Source organism: Neofelis nebulosa, chromosome 15 (genome assembly GCF_028018385.1).
Source record: "Neofelis nebulosa isolate mNeoNeb1 chromosome 15, mNeoNeb1.pri, whole genome shotgun sequence".
NCBI classification, from domain to species: Eukaryota; Metazoa; Chordata; class Mammalia; order Carnivora; family Felidae; genus Neofelis; species Neofelis nebulosa.
The window spans coordinates 34361138-34381689 of record NC_080796.1 but is presented as its reverse complement, the minus strand read 5'-3'; the positions used below and the strand labels follow the sequence as shown (position 1 = coordinate 34381689).

Sequence of the window (20552 nt, the reverse complement as noted above, 5' to 3'; positions counted from 1 at the left end):
AGTGGAAGAAATTTGTATGATCTTTTATTATAAATGCTATGTTCTTAGCATGCACCTGCATTATAAGCACTGACTCTCAGAAACTTGGCTGTTTGGTTCATTACTTCCTCTTATTTTCACAGAACTTCATAGCCACCGAAGTGCTCAAGTTGTTTAGTCTTAAAAAGGAGCCAAACCACAAAACAGATTGGCAGAAAATGATGAAATTTGGAAGAAAGAAAAGAGACCGAGTGGATCATATCCTGGTCAGTGTATATAACTGCAATATGTTTATTTTGACTGTCTCTTCTAAAATCAGAATGTAGTCACATTCTAAAAAGAAAAGGAATGTAACTGACCCTAAGTCTATGATAGTGAAGCCGTAAAGCCTTCACTTGCTGCATTTCTGCCCCTCAGTTTTGGAACTTGCTTTCTTTTGAACTTGACAGATGAATATGTAACTGAACAGTATTTTGTGGGCGTGGAAAACTTGAGAAATAAAAAGCCGAGTGGATGAGGTACGGCATTAAGAAGAGATCAGTGTAGACTCTGGGGCCAGACTGCCTGCCTTTAAATCCCTTTTCTGCCACATACCTGGTGTGTAATCTTGGACAAATTGTCTAATCTCCTTGTGTCTCGTCTCCCTATCTGTAATCTACCAAGACAGTTATTAAGAGAATTAAAAGTATGTTTACATATGTATGTATGCAAGAGTTCCCTGGCTATATATAACTCAGTAAATACTAGCTGTTATCATTTCCTCCTCATTATTATCCAGAGCTTTTAGCTGGGTAGGATTTATTCCATTTGGCAATAGATTTCCCTAGCACTAGAAAAACATTTCTCAAACAAAAAAAAAAAAAGAAAGAAAAAGGAAAGAAAAAAAAAAAAAAGTCATTCTTTTCTTTGTTCCCTAAAAGAATGTTAAGCAGTAGCAAACTTTGGGAAACTCATTACTTGATTCAGGTTTATCTCTAAACATTTTGATTCTGAACTATTTTATCTTGTCTGTATTTATATTCATATAACAAAAAACAAATGTAAGGCTTAAATTAATGAGTTTTCCCCAAGTATGCGCCTTTCCATTGCTTCATTTACTCAGTAACAACTACACTAGATAAACATTTATTTAGAGTTTTATACTTTGCCATTCTTTTTCATGCTTTATTTGATCCTCACAGTAATTATATGAGGCAGGAAGGACTCACGTTATTCTGTTTTACAAATGAGGAAGTTTGGGGGCACCTGGCTGGCTTAGTCAGCAGAGTGTGTGACTCTTGATCTCAGAGTTCGAGTTCAAGCCCCACGTTGATTGTACAGATTACTTAAGAATAAAAAATCTTGGGGCACCTGGATGACTCAGTTGAGCTTCCGACTCCTGATTTCAGCTCAGGCCATGATCCCAGCGTCGTGAGATCGAGCCCCACGTGAGGCTCTGCCCTGAGGGTGGAGGGTGCTTAAGATTCTCTCTGTCTCCCTCTGCCGCGTTTGTGCTCTCTCCCTGTCTCTCTAAAAATGGGTGAAATTAAAAAAAAAAAATCTTTACAAAAAGTTTAGACTCAGAGATATTAAGTGACTTGCCCAGCAAATAAGAGCCAAGATTTTAAGCAACTAGTTTTTCATAGCTCTTTGCCTCTTAAGAACGTGAACTTGTTCTCATAGTTCTACAGCAGCTTAAAGTTTGAGTTCTTGTTAATTTCTAAGTCGTTACTTCCTCCACTTCTTTAGGAGTTAAAGAAGAGAGCATGTCAAGAAACATTCATGTACCCCTTCTATCAGTTAAATTGATCATATCCTCTATAAATCATCTCAGGGCACACACTGAGTCAAGAATTGTGCTAATTAACAACTAATGTTACAGTGGTAAGCAAGACAGACCTAGACCCTGCCTTCATGGATTTATCCTTGGCTGGAAAAACTAGCCATTAATATATAATTTACATAAGTAAATTAGAAATTTTATAAATTATAAATTAAGTGATAAAAATAGAGGAACAGAGAGCTTTATACAAGCATAACCCAGAGGAAACTGATCTGATGAAGATGGTCAGGGAAGACTTCCCTGAGGAAGTGACATCTGAGCTGAGACCTTAAAGACGAGTAAGCATTAACTGGGTTCTAAGATAGAAGAACAATTCACGGAAAGCAAACCACGTTTGCAAAGACCTGAAATGAGCATGGGTCTGAGCTGAAATGTTAGCACAGCTGGAGGTGGCATAAACTAGAGAGGTAGAGTCTGTGTCCTGCAGTGCCTTGTAAGCCACATCAGGGATTTTGGATTTTATTGTAAAAGCAAGGAGTTTAAGCAAGAGAGATTACAAGACCAGATCTGCAGTTTTAAAAGTCCTGGAAATGGGACACCTGGGTGGCTCAGTCAGTTAAACACCTGACTCTGATTTCAGCTCAGGTCACTGATGGCGCAGAGCTTGCTTGGGATTCTCTCTTTCCCTGTCTCTCTGCCCCTCCCCTGCTCACACTTTCTCTCTCTCGCTCTCAAAAGAAAAAAAAAAAAAAAAAAAAGAATTAAAAAAAATTAAAATGCTGGAAGAATCCTTCAAAAGAAATGTGTGGAGGAAAAAAGACCAGTGAGAAGGATGTAGCCTGTAGGTCAAAGGTGACTGTTTAGGTTTATTGAAGCAAAACTTCTTAGGTAAGTTTATCTTGAGCACATGTCAAGTAAATGAGGAAACCAGCATAGTGTGGCAGTTCAAAATGAACAGAGAGTGAAGGCTTAATGCATGCGGCTTCCAGCTAGTTACAGACAGCTCTCACTTCACGTGGTTATAAAAATGTCATCTTCACAGTGAAAGGATTAAATACGTTGGCGGGGGAGCAACAATTTGGAGGCATCTTCAGACTGGAATTATTAGTCAGAAATGACAAGTAATACGTCTCACAAGTGAACAATAAATGAATTGATTTGTAGCTCTTTATTAGACGTACCACAAAACAAGATCTTGTCCTTGGAAGGCATAGGCTTCCAGGTGCCAGATAGGATCACTTACACAGGAAAACATTGGTCTCTCCAGCAGTTTTCAGAAAATTCTTAAATAGCAAACAAAAATTCCTTTTGCTAGTATGAGATTATTATAGCTTGGGTGAGGGTAATGTCAATGTACAACAATTCAGGAGATTTGGGAGTTGGGAAAATAGTAACAACATATATTTTGTGAATATTCCCTTTGCTGGTCATAAACTGTTTTCCACCTTCCTACAGAGAGACCTGGGCCTATGTAACTTGTTTCATGAGTTCACTCTTAATGTATAGCAAAATGATACTGTTAGTTCCTTGAGTTAATTATTAAAAATGCTAAATAAACTCCTGTCCCACTGTTAGATTTAGCCAACCTAGCATCTGGAGATTCTAATTCTCCTGCATAGAGAGATTGAGATTCAAAACAATTTTTTTATATCACATGAACCAAAATTTTTCCCATAGTACAAAAGAAAAATCATGTTTATTATGAAGCAATCATGCTCATTTTATGAAATTTAGAAAATATTGGTAAATCAAAAGAAAAATCATGATAATCTCATCACCTAGATAGCTCTTAATATTGTGATATATAAACTTAGGGTCTTTATACAGAGGATTTTTTTAAACAGTTGAGATCATGGTCTCTTTTTTGTAATCTGATTGTTTTTAGTCAATAAAATGTGAACTTTTTTCTTGTCACTAAATGTTCCTCTATTTTATATCACATTTAATAACTTTATCCCATTTTATTGTTGTGGAAGTATAGTAATCCGTTGTACGGATGTACCATCATTTATTTAACCAGTCAGTAATTTTTTTTGCTCTTTTAAATGGCAGTGTTGTAATAAACATCTTGTGATATGGTAGATCTTTGTACTTATTTCCAGTGGTTTCCTTAGGATAAACTCCTAGAAATAGAATCGCTGATTAAAAGCATATGCAGAATGTTAAGGCTTACGTATGTGTTGTCAAATTGTTCTCCAAAAAGGTCGTAGCAATTATACATCCTTACCAGCACGGTACAAGAGTGGAGGTTCCCACCTTTGCCAATACTAGCTACTACCAATGTGTAAGTCTTTACCAAAAGAATGAGCTCATTTTGCTCTATTTAATTTTATTATCAATGTGGTTAATATTTTTACCTGTTCATTGGTTATTCTAAATTTTTTGCATGTTTAATCCTTACATATTTCAGAATGACAAAAAAGAATGAAAATAATACAGAAACCATTGTTTCCACCTTTCTAACGTCCATACTTTAGTATTTCGTTAATCCCACAAACATCACGTCAGCTCTCAGCCTTTGTCTGCAGGTCTGTCTGTCTGCTCTGATCTCAGCCCCTGCTCCTGAATTCCGGCTTACTTACATATTGAATTCTAGGACGATCGTTCTTTCACTTCAGCAGCTTGAAGATACTATTTTCCTGTAACCTGACCTCTCTTGTTGGTCTTGAGACATCTGCTGATAGTTCTTTTTGGGGAATCTGTCTTATCTTTTTGGTTTCTGTGGAAGACTGTGTGTGTGTGTTTGTGTATTTGTGTGTTTGTTTCAGTTTCTCTGGATGTGTCTAGATGTGGATTTGGGTTTTTTTTGGTTTTTTTTTTTCTCCTGCTTTGGACTCACTGTGCTTATTAAATCTATGGATTCATATCTTTACTCAATTCTGGAAAATTCTCAGCTATTGTCTCTTAGAATATTGCCTCTCCCCAAGTCTCCATTTCCCTGTGGCGCCTCTCTGGACATCCCTTTGGCCCTGTTCTCTCTTCCACGGTGCTTGATTCTTCCCCTAAATAGTTGCAGCTCTTGCTACTCTTTTAAATCCCTATTTATTCTGGTAGTCAGGATTTTCCTCTTTTCTCAAGATTTCCCTATGCATTACAAATATTTTTTGTTGTATTTTATCCAATATATGTCTTTATATGAGAACTTTTTCACATCACCTTACTCTTATCTTACCATTTTTACTCTGACGGGCTTGCCAGCTAGTTGTGGTGTTGGGGGTGGTGGTGTTTTAACGTACGCCAGGAGTTTTTCAAATTTTATTTCTAAGTAATATTTGGGTATTATAATTTAAAAGAGCAGAAGAAGTCAGTGATTAACATTTTGGTCAGCTCAATACTATAGATAAAATGAAGCCAGCTTTTCTTATAAAGTCGATGAGTTTTATTGTTTTTCTAGAGTTTTGACTGTTGGTAATTTTGGTTAGGATCTTTAGATTTTAGAGGTCCTGAAATATCCTGAGCCTCATTTAATATTCTTGGATGTACGATCCCCAGAATGCTCCCACGGATGTTAGTGCCACTAAAATGAGAAAATAGGGCATAGCAGTTAAGAGCCAGATCTGTGGAATCAGACTCCTTGAAGGTTCCAAACTTGTCTCCTACCACTTATTAACAACATGACTTTGGGCAGGTTACCTCTCTGTCTCTCAGTCTCCCCCTCTGTAGAGTGACAGCCTCATAGAGTTGTAGTGATGACCAAATGAGGTACTGTATGTCTTAAGTGGCACATAGAAAGCTCTCAAAAGTAGTAGATATTATTAGTGTAAACGTTTTTATTGATTTACAATCATTTTCTTATTTGATCCCTACCCTCCCTGTCTATAAATAGCCAGAGTCTAAATTATGTCACTTAGAACTTGGGTCAGAAATTTGACTTGGTGCTATGAGATACATTATGAAAATTTTTGTTTTTTTGCATCGCGAAAGTAAAAATTTCATCTTTTTATCAAAAATACACATGCTGGGACACTTGGGTGGCTCAGTCGGTTAAACGTCCGACTTTTGGTTTCAGCTCAGGTCATGATCTCACAGTTCGTGTGTTCGAGCCCCGCGTCAGGACAGGGCAGAGCCTGCTCCGAATTCTCTCTCTCCCCCTCTCTCTGCCCCTCCCATGCACACGCACTCTGTCTCAAAATAAATAAGTAAACTTGAAAAAAATAAAAATAAAGATGTACATGCCTCTCAGCTATAGTAGTTTTAATCTGTTACCTATGCCTGAGAGATGAAAGCACTTGGACTCAGAACAAGCAGATGCTGCCACCTCTGCCTAAAGATCCTAACACTACTAGCTAGATTTAATCCCAGAATGCTGTGATTCCATCTTCCTATAAGATCATATAATATGTCAGCCATATCGCCAAGTTTTTCAATATACTTTTTTGACCAATGCCAGTATTTTCTTTCATCACACTGGTTCATCACCACGCAGTCCAGTGTGATAAAAGAAAAGATTAACACAGAATTAAATCATGTGAAAAGTTTAATTGGAAAAGGGACTCTGATGTATGTATGCATGAATACCATGCTTTACAACGATAAGAAAGAACCGAGAAAACTATTCACATATTTCCCTGTTACAGCATTAGATCCACTGAGCTCCCAGGAGCATCTGTGGCCAGTTCAAATTAACCCAATCAATCAATCAATCAATCAATCATTTCTTATGGCCCTGCTATGTGCTAAGTAGTATTCTAGGCCCTGGGAATACATTAGTGAACAAACCAGACAAAATGCAAGGAGCTTTCATTCTAGTAAGGGAGACAGATACATAAGAAAACTAAATCTATGGAGGCAATAAGGGAATATTGGGGGTTGCAGTTCTAGATAGGATGGCTGGGAAAGATTTTACTGAGAAGATGACATTTGTTTAAAGGACTGAGGGAAATGAAGTGAGCCAAACACTCATCCAGGGGAAGAACATTCTGGAAAAGATACATCGGGCCTTGATTATTAGGGAAAAATCACTGGGTATGGAGCAGAGTGAGGAGTCAGAAAAAGTAGTAGGAGATGATGTCCCAGAAGTATCGGGGTGTGTGTGTGTGTGTGTGTGTGTGTGTGTGTGTGTGTGTACACGCACAGAGGGCCGAATCATACAGGGTCTAATAGGCCCTTGTAAAAAGTAGGTTTTACGCTGAATAAGATCAGCAGACATTTAAGGTTTGAGCAGAAGAGTGATGTGATCTGACTTAATTTATTTAACAGGATCACTGTGACTGCTGTGTTGAGAATAGACTGAGGGGATGGTAGTAAAGGCGGGAGCAAGGAGACCAGCAAGATACTGTCATAATCCAGACAAGCAATAATAGTGGCTAGCACCAGTGTGGTGGTGTTGAAGTGGTAAGAAGTGGTCATATTCTAGACAGATTTTCAAAGCAGAATGGAATTGCTGATAAATTGTGCCATATGAGAGAGGGAAAAGTATTAAGAATAACTCCATCGGGTTGGCCTGAACAACTCAAAGGATGGAACTTCCCTTTGCCGACTTGAGGAAGACTGAGAGGAGCAGGTTGGGAAGCAATATCAAGAGTTCTGTTCTGGGGGCGCCTGGGTGGCGCAGTCGGTTAAGCGTCCGACTTCAGCCAGGTCACGATCTCGCGGTCCGTGAGTTCGAGCCCCGCGTCAGGCTCTGGGCTGACGGCTCGGAGCCTGGAGCCTGTTTCCGATTCTGTGTCTCCCTCTCTCTCTGCCCCTCCCCCGTTCATGCTCTGTCTCTCTCTGTCCCAAAAATAAATAAAAAACGTTGAAAAAAAAAAAAAGAGTTCTGTTCTGAACCTGTTAAATTTGAGGTGTCTGATAAACATCCAAATGGAGATACTGAAGAGGCAAGTGGACATACGAGTCTAGATCTCAGGCACGAGTCCTAGGCTGGAGGTAGGACTTTGGGAGTGGTGGATACATAGATGGCAGTCAGAGCCCTGAGACCAACAGAGTGTAGACACAAAGGGAGGAGGTCCAAGGACTTAATTCCTGACACACTCTAATGTTTCATGTATTCAGAAGATGAGGAGGAACAAACAAACGAAACTAAAAAGGAGCAGCCAGTGAAGTAGAAGCAAGCCAGGAGAGGGTGGGGTCCTGGAAGCCAGGTAAGAGTGTTTTAAGGAAGAGGCAAGAATCAACTGCATGGGATACAGCTAATTGGTCAAGTAAAATGAGAACTAAGGATTTACCATGGGATTTAGCAACGTGGCGGTCTTTACTGATCTTAACATTAATACAAAGACTTTGGGTGGCGTGCATGAGGTAAACGTTTGATTTGCAGTAGGTATCAAGAGAGAACAAGAGATTAGTGAGAGCAAAAATGGACATGTCAAAGGAGTTTTTTTGTGAAGCGAAAGATGGAGGGGGACATGGTGACAAGAGAGCATTCTTGTAGCTTGAAAGAAATATGCTGACAGGAAAAAGGAGAACTTGTGATGGCACAGAGGAGAGAGCACGGCAGGAACATGTCCCTGAGTTGGCGCGGTGGCATCCACACCGTGGACGGGTGCCCTCCCGCTGAATGTGAGCACTTGTGACAGGATGATCTGTTATAGTAAATATTCCAGAATGAACAGTAGCTTCCTCCAAAAGTTGCTTTCCAAAAGGAAATGTGTAATTTAGCTGTCATCGCTCAGACTAGGAAGGTCCCTAATCAGTCTAACTCTCCCTGTGTCAGTAGGCATTATTTGAGGTGAGTAAAATACAAAGAAAGTTTTTTTTTTTTTTTTAGACAGAAGGGCCTCCATTAGCCAAAAATAAGAACAGAAATCTTTCTTTCAGCTCCAGGTCTCATTCACTCTGTCTCTTTACCACTCCAGAAGGACATTAAGTTTTCTCTTAGGTTAGCTAAGAATATGATGAGCTATTTTTAGCAATGCATTCTCAAAGTGTATGTGATGTGGGATGAACGACAAGAAATTAGACCAACTCTTGCATATCCTTTACACATAGTAGCCTTGGAAATTGCCTCTACTGTAGGTACAGTTGCACTAAGGACAAATCCTGTAGTGAAACCACCTAGCTTATGATTGAATCTCCTTTACAAGTTAAGGTCTGTTAAGGTACGAGATAGCTCCTGAGGGTCTACCTATTGTTGATAAGTTCTTTCTCATAGTAAGCCTAAAAGGGTTTTCTTTCATATAATTAATTATAATTTACTTCTCCAGCTTTGGGGTTTTATCTAACAATTTGAATTCTTCCTGCATGCCTTTGAGGCAGCTGTCATGTTGCACCTGAGTCTTTCTCTCCCTTTTAAACGGTATTCTCTCCTCTTGTCTGATAGTGTTTTTAAGTCCCCTCGACATCTTTTCACTTTACCTCTTTTTTCAGTGTCCCTCTTTAAATACTGTGCACAGAACTGACCATATAATATTTCGTGTATTTAATTAGTACGGACATGCAACCCTTCGTTTTTTAGGTATTACACTTGGACTAATGCAGTTTATAATTACATTTGTTTTATTTTTAGCTACATCATTCTCACAGGACTCACAAAAACTTAGGAAAACCCCAAGACCAAAGTTTCAACCTGTCCCTCTGTTGTTATTTTGAGGACCCAAATATAGGACCTTATTCTTTTATTGCATCATCTTGTTAAATTTGGCTCTTCATTCCAAGCTACCCATACATTTTTTAGTTCGTTTTTCCAACGTAGTTCTGTTCTCAACTTCTGTTACCTCTAAAATTCGTCCAGGTCATTGCTGCAAACGATGAACTGGACAGAGCCAAAGACAGCCTTTTAGCACTCAGTAAAAAATCCATGTGCCAGACGCTTATTAGCACATTCTATTCGCACCATCCTTGTCACTGAGAAATTAAAATTATTAGACTGACTTTTTAATGTAATTTAATTTATATAATACATACTAATTTACCATACATCCATAACACATCTGCAGGAACAGAGGAAAATGTGTAAGAAAATAGAATAGGCTCCAAAAGCCAGAAGAAAAAACACGGAGGCAGATCTGCAGGCTACGAGATCCCTCAGTTGCCATAGTTGAAGTTCTGAGTTGGGCTTTGTGCTTTTTGATGGCTAAAGCAAAATGGAAAACATGATATTAGTCCTCGCCAGCCAAAAGGGAAATGGTTCCTGCTCTTAAGGAGGAGCAAAGCTTTTGCTAAATCTGATGAGGGCACTGTGGGGGCTTATCGTCTGTGCACTGAGATAACAGATGAAGTCCCAAGCATATATTCTACTCTAAGGCCACAATTGGTTGCCTTAGGACAGTGCTTCCTAAATTGTGTTATTGGGGAGGAGAAAAGATTTAACATTAAAGGTTGAGAAAACGTATAAAAAGGAAAGCTGTGCAACTTTGTTTGGACAAAATTCATGGGCAATATGAAATCTTATGTGGGGACACACCTCTTAGCTTTCCCAGAACATGGTTCTCCCTCAACACCAGTTTGAGAAGTGTTGCATTAGGCTGTTGCGTACAGCATCCTTCGTGAGAGGAACACCAGTTCCTTGGGAGGTTAATTGTATTTCTTACACATCCATACAAAATGATTCTTTGATCAAATAAATATGGGAAACCCTTTCTGGTGGCATATGTGTTCATGGATCATAAATTAGGGAACAGAGGAAATGGATGTTTTGTAAACCCTTCAAAAAACTCTCCTCAAAGAGAAAGAATGTGGCAGCCACCGTGTCATAGATCTGTCAGCCCTGGCCAAGGGCACCTGTCAGGCAAGGCTGTTCTTTCTTCTTGTGCTCTCAAACTCCAGGGCAGTGGAGTCTTCTCATTTCCTCCTAACAGGAACCAGAGTACAAGCGCCCACCTTCACTTCCTCTGCGTCTTTTGAGATGAAACTCTGATCAGGGCAAGTCAGGTATTTGTGGTTGTATGGCTTTTTCACCAAGTTAGATTTCTGGTTAGACACTCCGGTCACTGAATTTCTCACTAGATTGGGGTTTACAATCCACTTTCTCCGCCTCACCTCCAACCCACATACAGTATCATTACATACTGTTAAGTCTCATATGTTTGTTTGTTTGTTTTTAAGAGTAGTCTTTAAAAATTGTAAACAGGCAAAAAAATCTTGGACAGTTAGTTCTAACTTGATTGGTTTTAGTTTACCTTGGGAATCCCCAAACCCTAAAACGCAACTAATACTGTAATAACATTGTATGATGACGGATGGTAAGTACACTTACCATGGTGAGTATGGCATAATGTATGGAATTGTTGAATCACTGTGTCAAACTAATTAACATTGGGTGTCAACTATACTTCAGTTAAAAAAAAAAGAGCAAGTATTACATGACTGATTTTTAAAATAAACTTAAGCAATAATACATTTTAAAAATACTGTAATGAAGGGGCGCCTGGGTGGCTCAGTCGGTTCAGCATCTGACTTTGGCTCAGGTCATGATCTCACAGTTTGTGAGTTTGAGCCCCGCATTAGGCTCTGTACTGACAGCTCAAAGCTCTGTCTCTCTCTCAAAAAATAAATAAACATAAAAAATAAAATAAAAATACTGTAATGAATATTAAACTTCATTTATTTATAATATTCTAAAATCGCATTCAGTATTTTCTTTCGATATATACATTTTATAATTGTAAATCCATACATCTAAGAGTTTACATTCTTCTCTCCCCCTTAAATCCTTATACACATTTGCTTATGTTGTCATAGACAACAACACACTTGTAATCCTTAATATCTATAATACCTTAATATCTAATATAAATCCTTAATATCTAAAATATCTTAGTAAAATACTGGAATATCGTCAAATTCTACTCTGACAGTTTTTTTTTTTTTTTAATTTTTTTTTTCAACGTTTTTTATTTATTTTTGGGACAGAGAGAGACAGAGCATGAACGGGGGAGGGGCAGAGAGAGAGGGAGACACAGAATCGGAAACAGGCTCCAGGCTCTGAGCCATCAGCCCAGAGCCTGACGCGGGGCTCGAACTCACGGACCGCAAGATCGTGACCTGGCTGAAGTCGGACGCTTAACCGACTGCGCCACCCAGGCGCCCCTACTCTGACAGTTTTGAAGCCACTTTTATTTGGCAGTTTTTTTTCAAATCTCTTGCAACTTGAAAAGGGATCTTGATATCATCATATAAACTACCTTTTTGTCTGACTTATTTCCTTGGTCTGTGTTCTCATGGACGGGCATGTAATACACATTGATATATAATAATGCCTACTATCAGGCATTGCATTCATATGATTAGTTTTGTAGCTTTTGTGCGACAGTAATTTTCTCGCCTTGTTGTTCCCTAAATTCCAGGTGCAGGAGCTGCACGAAGAGGAGGCGCAGTGGGTGAACTATGACGAGGATGAGCTGTGTGTGAAGATGCAGCTCGCCGAGGGGATCTTTGAGACCTTGATCAGAGATACTATCGATGTTCTGAATCAGATCAGTGAAAAACAGGGGAGAATGCTACTTGTGTGACATCTTGCAAATAAATCGAACACTGAGTGTAATATGAGTCCTGGGCCTTTCTGCCTCCTGATACACACCCCATCTCCATCATAGCAAGAGTGCTCCTGGACTTGGTACCTTTCCTTAAAGACTACTGGTTTGGAGTTCATGGGACCATGCGGTATATCTGGTATGACAGCCTTTGCCTTTAGAGACCGTCCACTGGATCGATTGGTTATTTTCGGTGGGCAGGGCCGCACTCCTGATGTTGACACGCGGTATAATCCTACACCTCTTGTTAGCGCCCCTACCAGGTCCCAGATGTGGGCTGAAAACACCAGACTCACCTCTTAGCTTAGACGAGGCTGTCTCTTCGTTGAATCTGAAGTCAGGCGGGGTGAGGTGTATAGCTAACGTGCGTCCTACCATTTTGGAGACGTAATCCTGGTCTATACCATGAAAGTCATAAATGGACACGATAGTCTCTCAACAGTATTAAACCCTTAACCACTTCTAAATAGGCAAGTTTAATCATGTGTGCCTATTTCACACTTTGGAATTCCTTTCGCTTCTTTTTGAAGACCGTTTTCTTTCATTCTTGCAGTTGAGCAGCACCGAGCGGACCTGTCGAGTTAATAAATCAGTGGTAGCCTTGCTTTCTGAGCACCATCTACAGAATTTTAAACCTTTGCATTATTTTTAGTTTTCTCTGTGTGGGCATGAAAACGAGGAATGCCCCCACTGAAGACCGGGCTCAAAGGACGGATGCGGGGCCGGCTCTCCTACCCCTTCTTCTGTCCCTGCACTTTGCTTACTCCTTCTAAACCTCTGCCAGCTGCTCCCAGAATCCCAGATCCTCAGGACCATCTCAGGCATCCAGGCATGGCAAAAGTGGAAATGATTCATTTTGGCCTTCAAACATTCAACTCCCCCCACCCCCCATCTCTCCCCCAAGAAGTCAGAGACGCTGTTACTTGAATGATTTAGGAAATGAGTGTGTGCACCAAAGACAAAAAGATATTGTCTGTTGTTCGTGTGCTTGTGTTGCGCTATGGAACATTTTTTTTTTAATTTATTTTCAGATAAATTATTAAGTTGGAAACGTGTGTCCCTATTCAGAAGTGAAAGATTCTTCTTGTAATAGTTAAGCTTCCATCTTGAAGCTTCTGTGGTTCATAGTCTTTGCACAGGAAATCTACGGTTTAAACAGACCCATACACATATCGAAGAAGGCAGTTTGATTCGGTGAAAAGAAGATGAGCTTTTCCGAGATCACCTGCAGTAGCAGGAATGGAATAAGGTGATTTAAAGACACTGCACGATTCAGTTCTGCCTCTGCTGCAGCATTGCTTCTCACAACTCTTACCTGTACCTGAAAAGAAATACATAGACTCCAGCTGCTACGTTAGAGCACACATGATGCTCTCCGGGACCTCAATACACTGCCTTCTCGACTGGTTTCTCTTAATCGGTCCCATCCTTCTTCAAGTAATCTAGAAGAATGTGGATAATCTTAGGCGTGAATGTAAATGCCTTAATATTGGAAGGTCCCGACTAGAAGCATGATATAAGACATCCACTGGATTCCTATTTACAAATATCCTGGAATGTTAGAGCTTCACAATATGTTAGAAAAACCCCAAAGATGGTATAATCTTTAAGTGTGCACGTTCGTTCATTTCTGCATCTTCCCTGTCAACTTGCCTTTGCGTCTCGAGTGTTTCACTATGCACACTTCCATTCCTCCTTGGTTTCATCTTGTCATCATGAGACACTTACTGAAATGATCATTGGAATATTTGCATTTTGCACAATGACTGGTCTGATAGCTCTTGACAAATAAGGAAAGCACTGAAATGTGGTGACTGGGTCTCGGGAAATGCGCAGTTTGATGCATCGCCAGCATTTCTTCTGGGCTTTTGATGTTGAGCTCTAGTCTTGTAGCCATAACGAGCAGATTGACTAAGAGAAGCTAGGGTTTCTTGGGGTTATTAACCAGTAGTGTGGAGATATTGTTCTCACGCGGCCAAGGAAAAGCAAAGGCCTTTGTTTTTAGTCTGTGTTACTTGGAAGACAGAAAAACATCTTGTCTACACCCTTTGGCTGTTTGTAGGATTACATTGTCCTTATGATACTGAAACTTTACAGCTGCTATAAATTTTTTATAAGTGAATATAAAAATAATATAATAGGAATATAGGTTGTTTTTCTACATTCTCATTATTTGGATCTAAATCAATTTTTAATAAGAAAGTTAACCTTTACTCTTTATGACATTATGATTCCAGAAAAGGAAAAGAGTAGATCAGAGTGCGGAGCCCGTAGAGTTCCGTGGTGAGGGCGCTGCTGGGACTGCGCGGTCCTCAGAAATCCGGGCTTCCCGGGGAGGCAGCAGTCGGTCCGTCTTGCCCCTGCTTAGAAATGGTTGTCCATAGTTTGGTAGCAGAAAACAGAGGAATCTATGATTAGCAGATGTCTTATTATTTTAACTATTGGATATAATGGAAAAGGTGTTTCTTGTTAGCATTAGGATTGATGACTGTGGATACGCAGCCACTCGTTCCATATTGGGATCTTTTTAATCAAGCTCTGCCTCTTCAAGAATCTAAATAGTCCCTCTTTCTAATCTTTGTTCCTTCTCCCCACACTCCCATCCTCTTTCACTCTTTCTTTGTAATTCCTCTAAGAAAAAGATCTTTGCATCAGCAGTAATATCTTTTAGAATAGCACTATCAGAATTTAGTAGTAAACCAACATAGAGGCTTCAGATTTATTTCTGAGTCCAAAATAATTTGTGCTATCCAGGGTACTTGACTCTGGGTTAAATAAGTACAGGGTATAGATTCCCTCTTCAGGTCTAAACAGGAATTTTTATTCTAGGGAAAAGTGGGAAGAGCTCAAAAGTAGTTAATAAGGAAGGCAATTTGTTTTTCTTTTACCCGAAAGAAAAGAAAATTCCTTCTGTGACTACAGGTCTCTGAGAAATTATCTTTCAGAAGAGATTTCATTGCTCATAAGAGTGTTGTGGCCTATTGATAAAAACAATTTTGTTCACTTTCTTGTCTTGAAAAAAAGTGGCCTTAGCTTTTTGCAATACTTGAATAAAGTGTGTACTCGCACAGCGTTAGAGACTCATAACTTTTCTGCAAGAAGTTCAAACTTACATCTTCTTTTACTACCTTAAGAATACTAGTGAATAAAAACATTAATTCAAAGAGCAAATGATAGAAACTACAATGATGTTTAATGCAAATTGTAGGAACTTACATGTTTACAAATCATCTTAAACTGGTTGTGCAGCAATTCAATAAAATATCTTTGTATTATAAAAATGTGAAGAAAACAATGTAAACTGATGTAAAGGAGGTACTGTCATTTTAATTAACCTGTATGTTTAATAGCTTTTCCTTCCGGACTTTGCAAAGCCTTCTCGGGAAACACGTTGCAAAGCGTTCTCTGGGAGGCCTGGCCTCCGTGTGTGTACTGTACTGTGCAGACATGAAAAAACAAACCCGTTTACTGTGTATGTGTAAATAGCCTGGTCACCAGGCCATTTTCAGCCAATAGTCACATCCGGTGCAGCTCGCACACGACACTTGGGGTGTGGTTTGTAAGTATGACCTGTAAAATAACTGGGATGGATTCCCATGTATACCTGTGTAAATAGATTTGTTAACTGAAATGTACTTTAAGAAAAGAGAAAAATCTGTAAATAAACTGATTTATAAATTAATACCGTGTCAGGTGTTTGTGTCCTCACCTTTGGAGCCAAGTGTAGAAAGCCAGTCCCTGTGAAGTTCACTGACTTCTGGTTGCCCGCGGGACAGCCGACCAGGCTGAGCTGTGTGGAGGACCTGTTTGCCGTGCTCACAGACGCACACGTCTGAGCAGCCTGGGCTCTGACATTCGTCACTCGTTTGTCCAGTCGTTGGGCACAGCTTCGTGTCCTGAGCACTGGGCAGAGGGCTGGAGAGGTAGCGGAGGCAACGGACGTGGTCCCTGATCTCATGGAGCTTAAAGTCTACTGAAGGCGTCATCAAAAAAGAACTTCCAAAACAATGTCTAACAGATTGCAGGAGGTGCTGAAATGAAGCGCTCACGGGGGTTTGAGAATCTATTGACAAAAGGACCAGCAAGGGTGGGGGTGGGCCAGAGAAGAGGTCTCTGACAAATGATAACTTTGAGCTCTATATTGGTGGGTTTCTTCCCTGTAATTCATGGGAAAACTCTTTTCTCCCAGGTGACTTCAGTTCTGATCACCCTCGAAAAATAACATACGGAAAAGTCACCCACAATTAAGTGGGCCATAAAAAAGCAACCATCCAATGACTAGGTGTGGAGGCTCTAATTTCTTTCTAGAAATACAAGCTTGGAGAAGAATGGAGCTAGCGATCTAGAAGAATAAAAGAATTTCAAAGGTTGCAACGTATGGCCCTCAGGATCATGAATCCTCTCTGGTCCAACAGACTGGAAGTAACCACCATCATCACACCTGAATTCCTCTAGTAGCTTCCTGATGGCCAACTCTGCTGTACCTTTAATCCCTACACAACCGTGAACCTTAATGGAATTCTCGGAAGAGGACTAACCCCAAATTGTGGCAGGTTCTAAAATATTTCTTGTGATTCCCAGAACAGACGTGTGAGTGAGTGCCCATGATGTGCCAGATGCTGTGTTTGGTGCTCAGGGCACAATAGGAATGACAGGTTGAATCTTGGGCGGGGGGGAACCCAAATATCCATATCCTTGAATCAAAATACGTGAAAGTGGTAGGTAGATAGATGGCAGAGCTAAGAATGGTGACACCCAAAGTGATGTGATCTACAGGGGCGAGTGCTGGAGAACCAGCCAGTGCCCTACGAAAAAGCTCAGGAATGGGAGATAGTGACTGCCACAGGCAAAGGTGGGAAGCAGGGGGATTGTCCCTCCCTTCACTGGGAGGCCAGGCTATGTGGCCAAGGTTAGAAGGCAGGTAAGTGGCACCCAGGGAAGAGACCAATGCTGTGGTACGAGGTTGCTGAGAACAGACAACAGCTCTCAGGCTCACGAAGTACAGCGTTTCCATACGGAGAGGAAAGACTGCACAAGACCCAGCCTCTTGCAGTGCCTGGGTCTCCCGTGGCCAGCAGGTCCACTCCGAAGCCAAAGGGGGAGACGGGACTGCACGCACACCGTGTTGTGCTGCCGAGGAAGGACTAGAGCCCTCCCTGTGGGGTCTGAAATACAGAAAGCTGGGGGTGTGCCTGCGGGCCGCTGACACACGCCCTTCAGCAGAACAAAGGCGCACATGTTGAGTCTGAATGGGGGAAGTGCCTTCCCACACAAGGTGATAAGCTCAGCACAGGCTGTGAGGACTCTATCTCTTGGTTAAGGAAGTGTGCCAGGGCCAAGGCCCATTTTTATGAGACTGTGCAGGAGGCGAGAAGCTGTGGATGACTGTCTTTCCCCGACAATCCACCCCACCTCCCCTGCTCAGCCACTGAACTAGCAGATAAAGCATACCAGATCCGGTAGGATGACTGTTTGCCACAAATGGGTAGGCGGAGCTGGGTCCAGGAGCCCCTGAACAATGCATATGGCTACAGTTCACAGAGCCTTCCTGTCATTTTGAGACATTTACCAGAGTCACTGAAAGAACCAGACCCAGGACGACGATCAGGCCTCTCTGGAGGATGGTCCTCGGCCAGAAACCTCCAGTGCCTGGCCTAAGCCAACTGAAGAGGTCAAAAGATGAGTCTGATAACCATCCAACCGGAGCACGGGGCTTCCCCCTCCCCTGCATTGTTGATGTGTCCCAGCAAGAGATGTTGGCAATGACACAACAGCTACCCTATTCTGCCAGCAGATAACTGGAAGCTAGTCAGGTGTCCGTCTCTAGTGATTCTTGTTGGTCTAGAGGAAAGTCCAAGTTGTTGTGTACCAGGCAGGACATTAAAATGGGAATGTGGGACAAAAGGAACTTTATTCTGGGATGACAAATTCAGCATTGTTCGAGTTCGCCTCCTCTCCCCACTGCTGTGCTGTCGTGTGTTGTCGTGCCAGGCACAACGGAGGCTCCTGTCGGAGTGAAGAGAAGACAGGTGAAAGTTCCCACCTTGCTTCCACACCAAAAACCTCCTGAGACCAGAGGCGCTCTTGTCCCCTACTTCCTTGGGACCCACTGCCCATGGCTTGACCCAAATCTTTTGGCCCAATCATCCAACCTGGAGAGGGAAGTCACAGTCTGAATGAACTTGATGTATCTCATAATAACGTCACCCACTTGAGTTGGAGGTCCCAGCACAGCCAGGGGAACCCTACGGCTCCGATGCTCTTTCACCCCTTCCCCCATCTCCCTGGGGTCCCTCAAGAGTGAGGCGCCGGCAGGTAGTGTTGCTTCCACGTTTGGCCTGGGGGGCCCTACTGTGCTGCCGCTGTGATCCCGAGGACAAGTCACACCTAGGAAGTATGTCACAAGGGAGAAAAGAGAACGAATGGTTGGGTACACCGAGGTTGGGATTCTGCTGGTGCAGCCTAATCAGGTGACTGTCTGGCCTTCCACCCACTCCAAGTATGGCCCGCCATGGGTGGAGCCTCCCGTTAAATGTTCAACAACTTTTCTTAAGCGGAGGTACCTCTGGTAAGTTGGCTTTTTCTCTTTTTTTATGGTCTTTGTATAGTTATTGCCTAAGCCACCCACTACAGTGTTTCCTCCCCACTCCCAATCTGTCTGGGGGTGATAGGGAGCATGAAAGCTCCACCTTATATCACAGGAACATGTCCATCACTTTGTTTTGTGGGCTGTGAATGTGGTGTCTTGATCAGATGGGAATTTTGCTGAATATCTGAACATACGGCAATGGTGTTTTTTTAAGCCACAATAGTGATCTCTGTGTCTCTATGGCCCACTGTGTCCACATGGTGAGCATTGCTGGCATCCACGTCTGGGGACGAGTGGCCCGAAGTGGTCGATTTGCCACATTTGTGTCGGGCCGAAGGCCACCTGATGTGGATGTGTTCATTATATAGCGTGGTCTGCATTAAAAGGCAGGACTCACACAATAGTGACAACTGTGTTACCTTTGGCTTTTGGTTTTGGGGGGTGAGCCATTGAGATTCGGTCCATTTTTGTGTCGAGGTGGACTTTGATGTTCCATTCTGTAGTGGACCCAACAGGTGCCCATGGTGGTTTGCTGAGTGCATGTTAGGTCAGCTTGTGAGTTCTATTTGTGTTTGTTTTTTAATGGTTCTTTGTCATAGACATTAATATGAGTGGTGAATCGGCTTTTTATTTATTTATTTTTTTCCAGTACACAAGCTGTTGTCACCATCCCTGTCCCTACACAGGGGGAGCTAGACGGTTTGTAATAGCCCGTGAGTCTATAAATAAGTAGCAGAGAGTTGCTCGTGGAAGGGCTTCAGCATCCTTATCAGATACGCTTTGGCCCACTGGGCAGAGTGTTCTTGTCCAGCCTCAGTTAAAAGGTGGTCATCCTTGGAGAAGATGGCATGGCGACCCAAGTGCCTCTGCCGGCTTTGAGCTTGGCAGCTGGACATCTCTGAGCTGTGGCCCCACTTCATAAAGGGAGGGGCAGGAGCAGCCGCTACAGCTGTTTAGCCTCCTATGGCCAAGCAGCTACTGGGGCCTAAGTGGGCTTGACCTTGGCTGTACTATTTTTATTTAAAGATGGAGCTTTGCTGAACCAGTCCTATTTTATTAGTGGCATCAGCGGGTACCCACATGAGGATGGGCAGCTGAGGTCTTATGGTCACACAAGCTGTCAGGCTCTAGCAGTCAAGCACTCTCCTTTCAGTAAGGCCCAAAGGCAGAACGGAAGTTGCCATTTGAGTGGAGTATGTCTGGCACCTCCCTCAAGTAATTTATGTGTTCGGAACCCAAGGGACCGATGCACCTTGATAGCAGTCTCTTGTTATCACAGGCCCTAATCCACATGGGTAGGAGTCAATGAAACCTGTAGTTTCATAAGCCTGGTGGGCTCCATTGGCCCAGTGGCAGGGCCTCGCATGTTGCACGGCCTGTGGGACCCGCTGTTGTCAGAGGTCCCATCCAAAGGAGCCGCCACGTGGGTAACCTTGACGAAAAAGGACCAAAGGAATACCCAGATGTGAGTATGTGTTTTAGTCGCCACGTGGGCCTGCCAGTTGTTGAGTCTCCTTTTTGTTGGTAGGAACTGTCTAGGACAGTAACTTTTGTTTAATCTCGTCCAGAATATTTTGTTGACTCCTGGCCCATGTAGCTCCCCGGAACTGCTGCTGTTGAGCGGGTCCTGGACCTTACCGGGGTGGACGGCCCAACCTGCATGTGTCGTGGTATCCGTGACCTTAGGCGGGGCCTGGCCAACTTGTTTCCCAGGCCTGCAGTGAGGCTGTCCCCAGTAAAGTGGATGCCAAGCCCTCCTGGGAGTCACTGGGCTTGCTACAGACCTAGCCCTACCCACTCTGGCATATGG

General features: G+C 42.1%; 1 protein-coding gene across 1 annotated transcript in view; it reads left to right on the top strand.

Annotated features, from left to right (window-relative positions):
* CEP350 (centrosomal protein 350) overlaps positions 1-15835 on the top strand; it is a 164173-nt gene extending 148338 nt beyond the window's left edge. Inside the window, exons 37-38 of the mRNA XM_058701136.1 lie at positions 123-245; positions 11968-15835. Of these exons, the coding sequence (XP_058557119.1) occupies positions 123-245; positions 11968-12132 (288 nt within the window). The 3' untranslated portion in view covers positions 12133-15835. The remainder of the gene's footprint in view (positions 1-122; positions 246-11967) is intronic.
* Positions 15836-20552: the final 4717 nt, after the last annotated feature.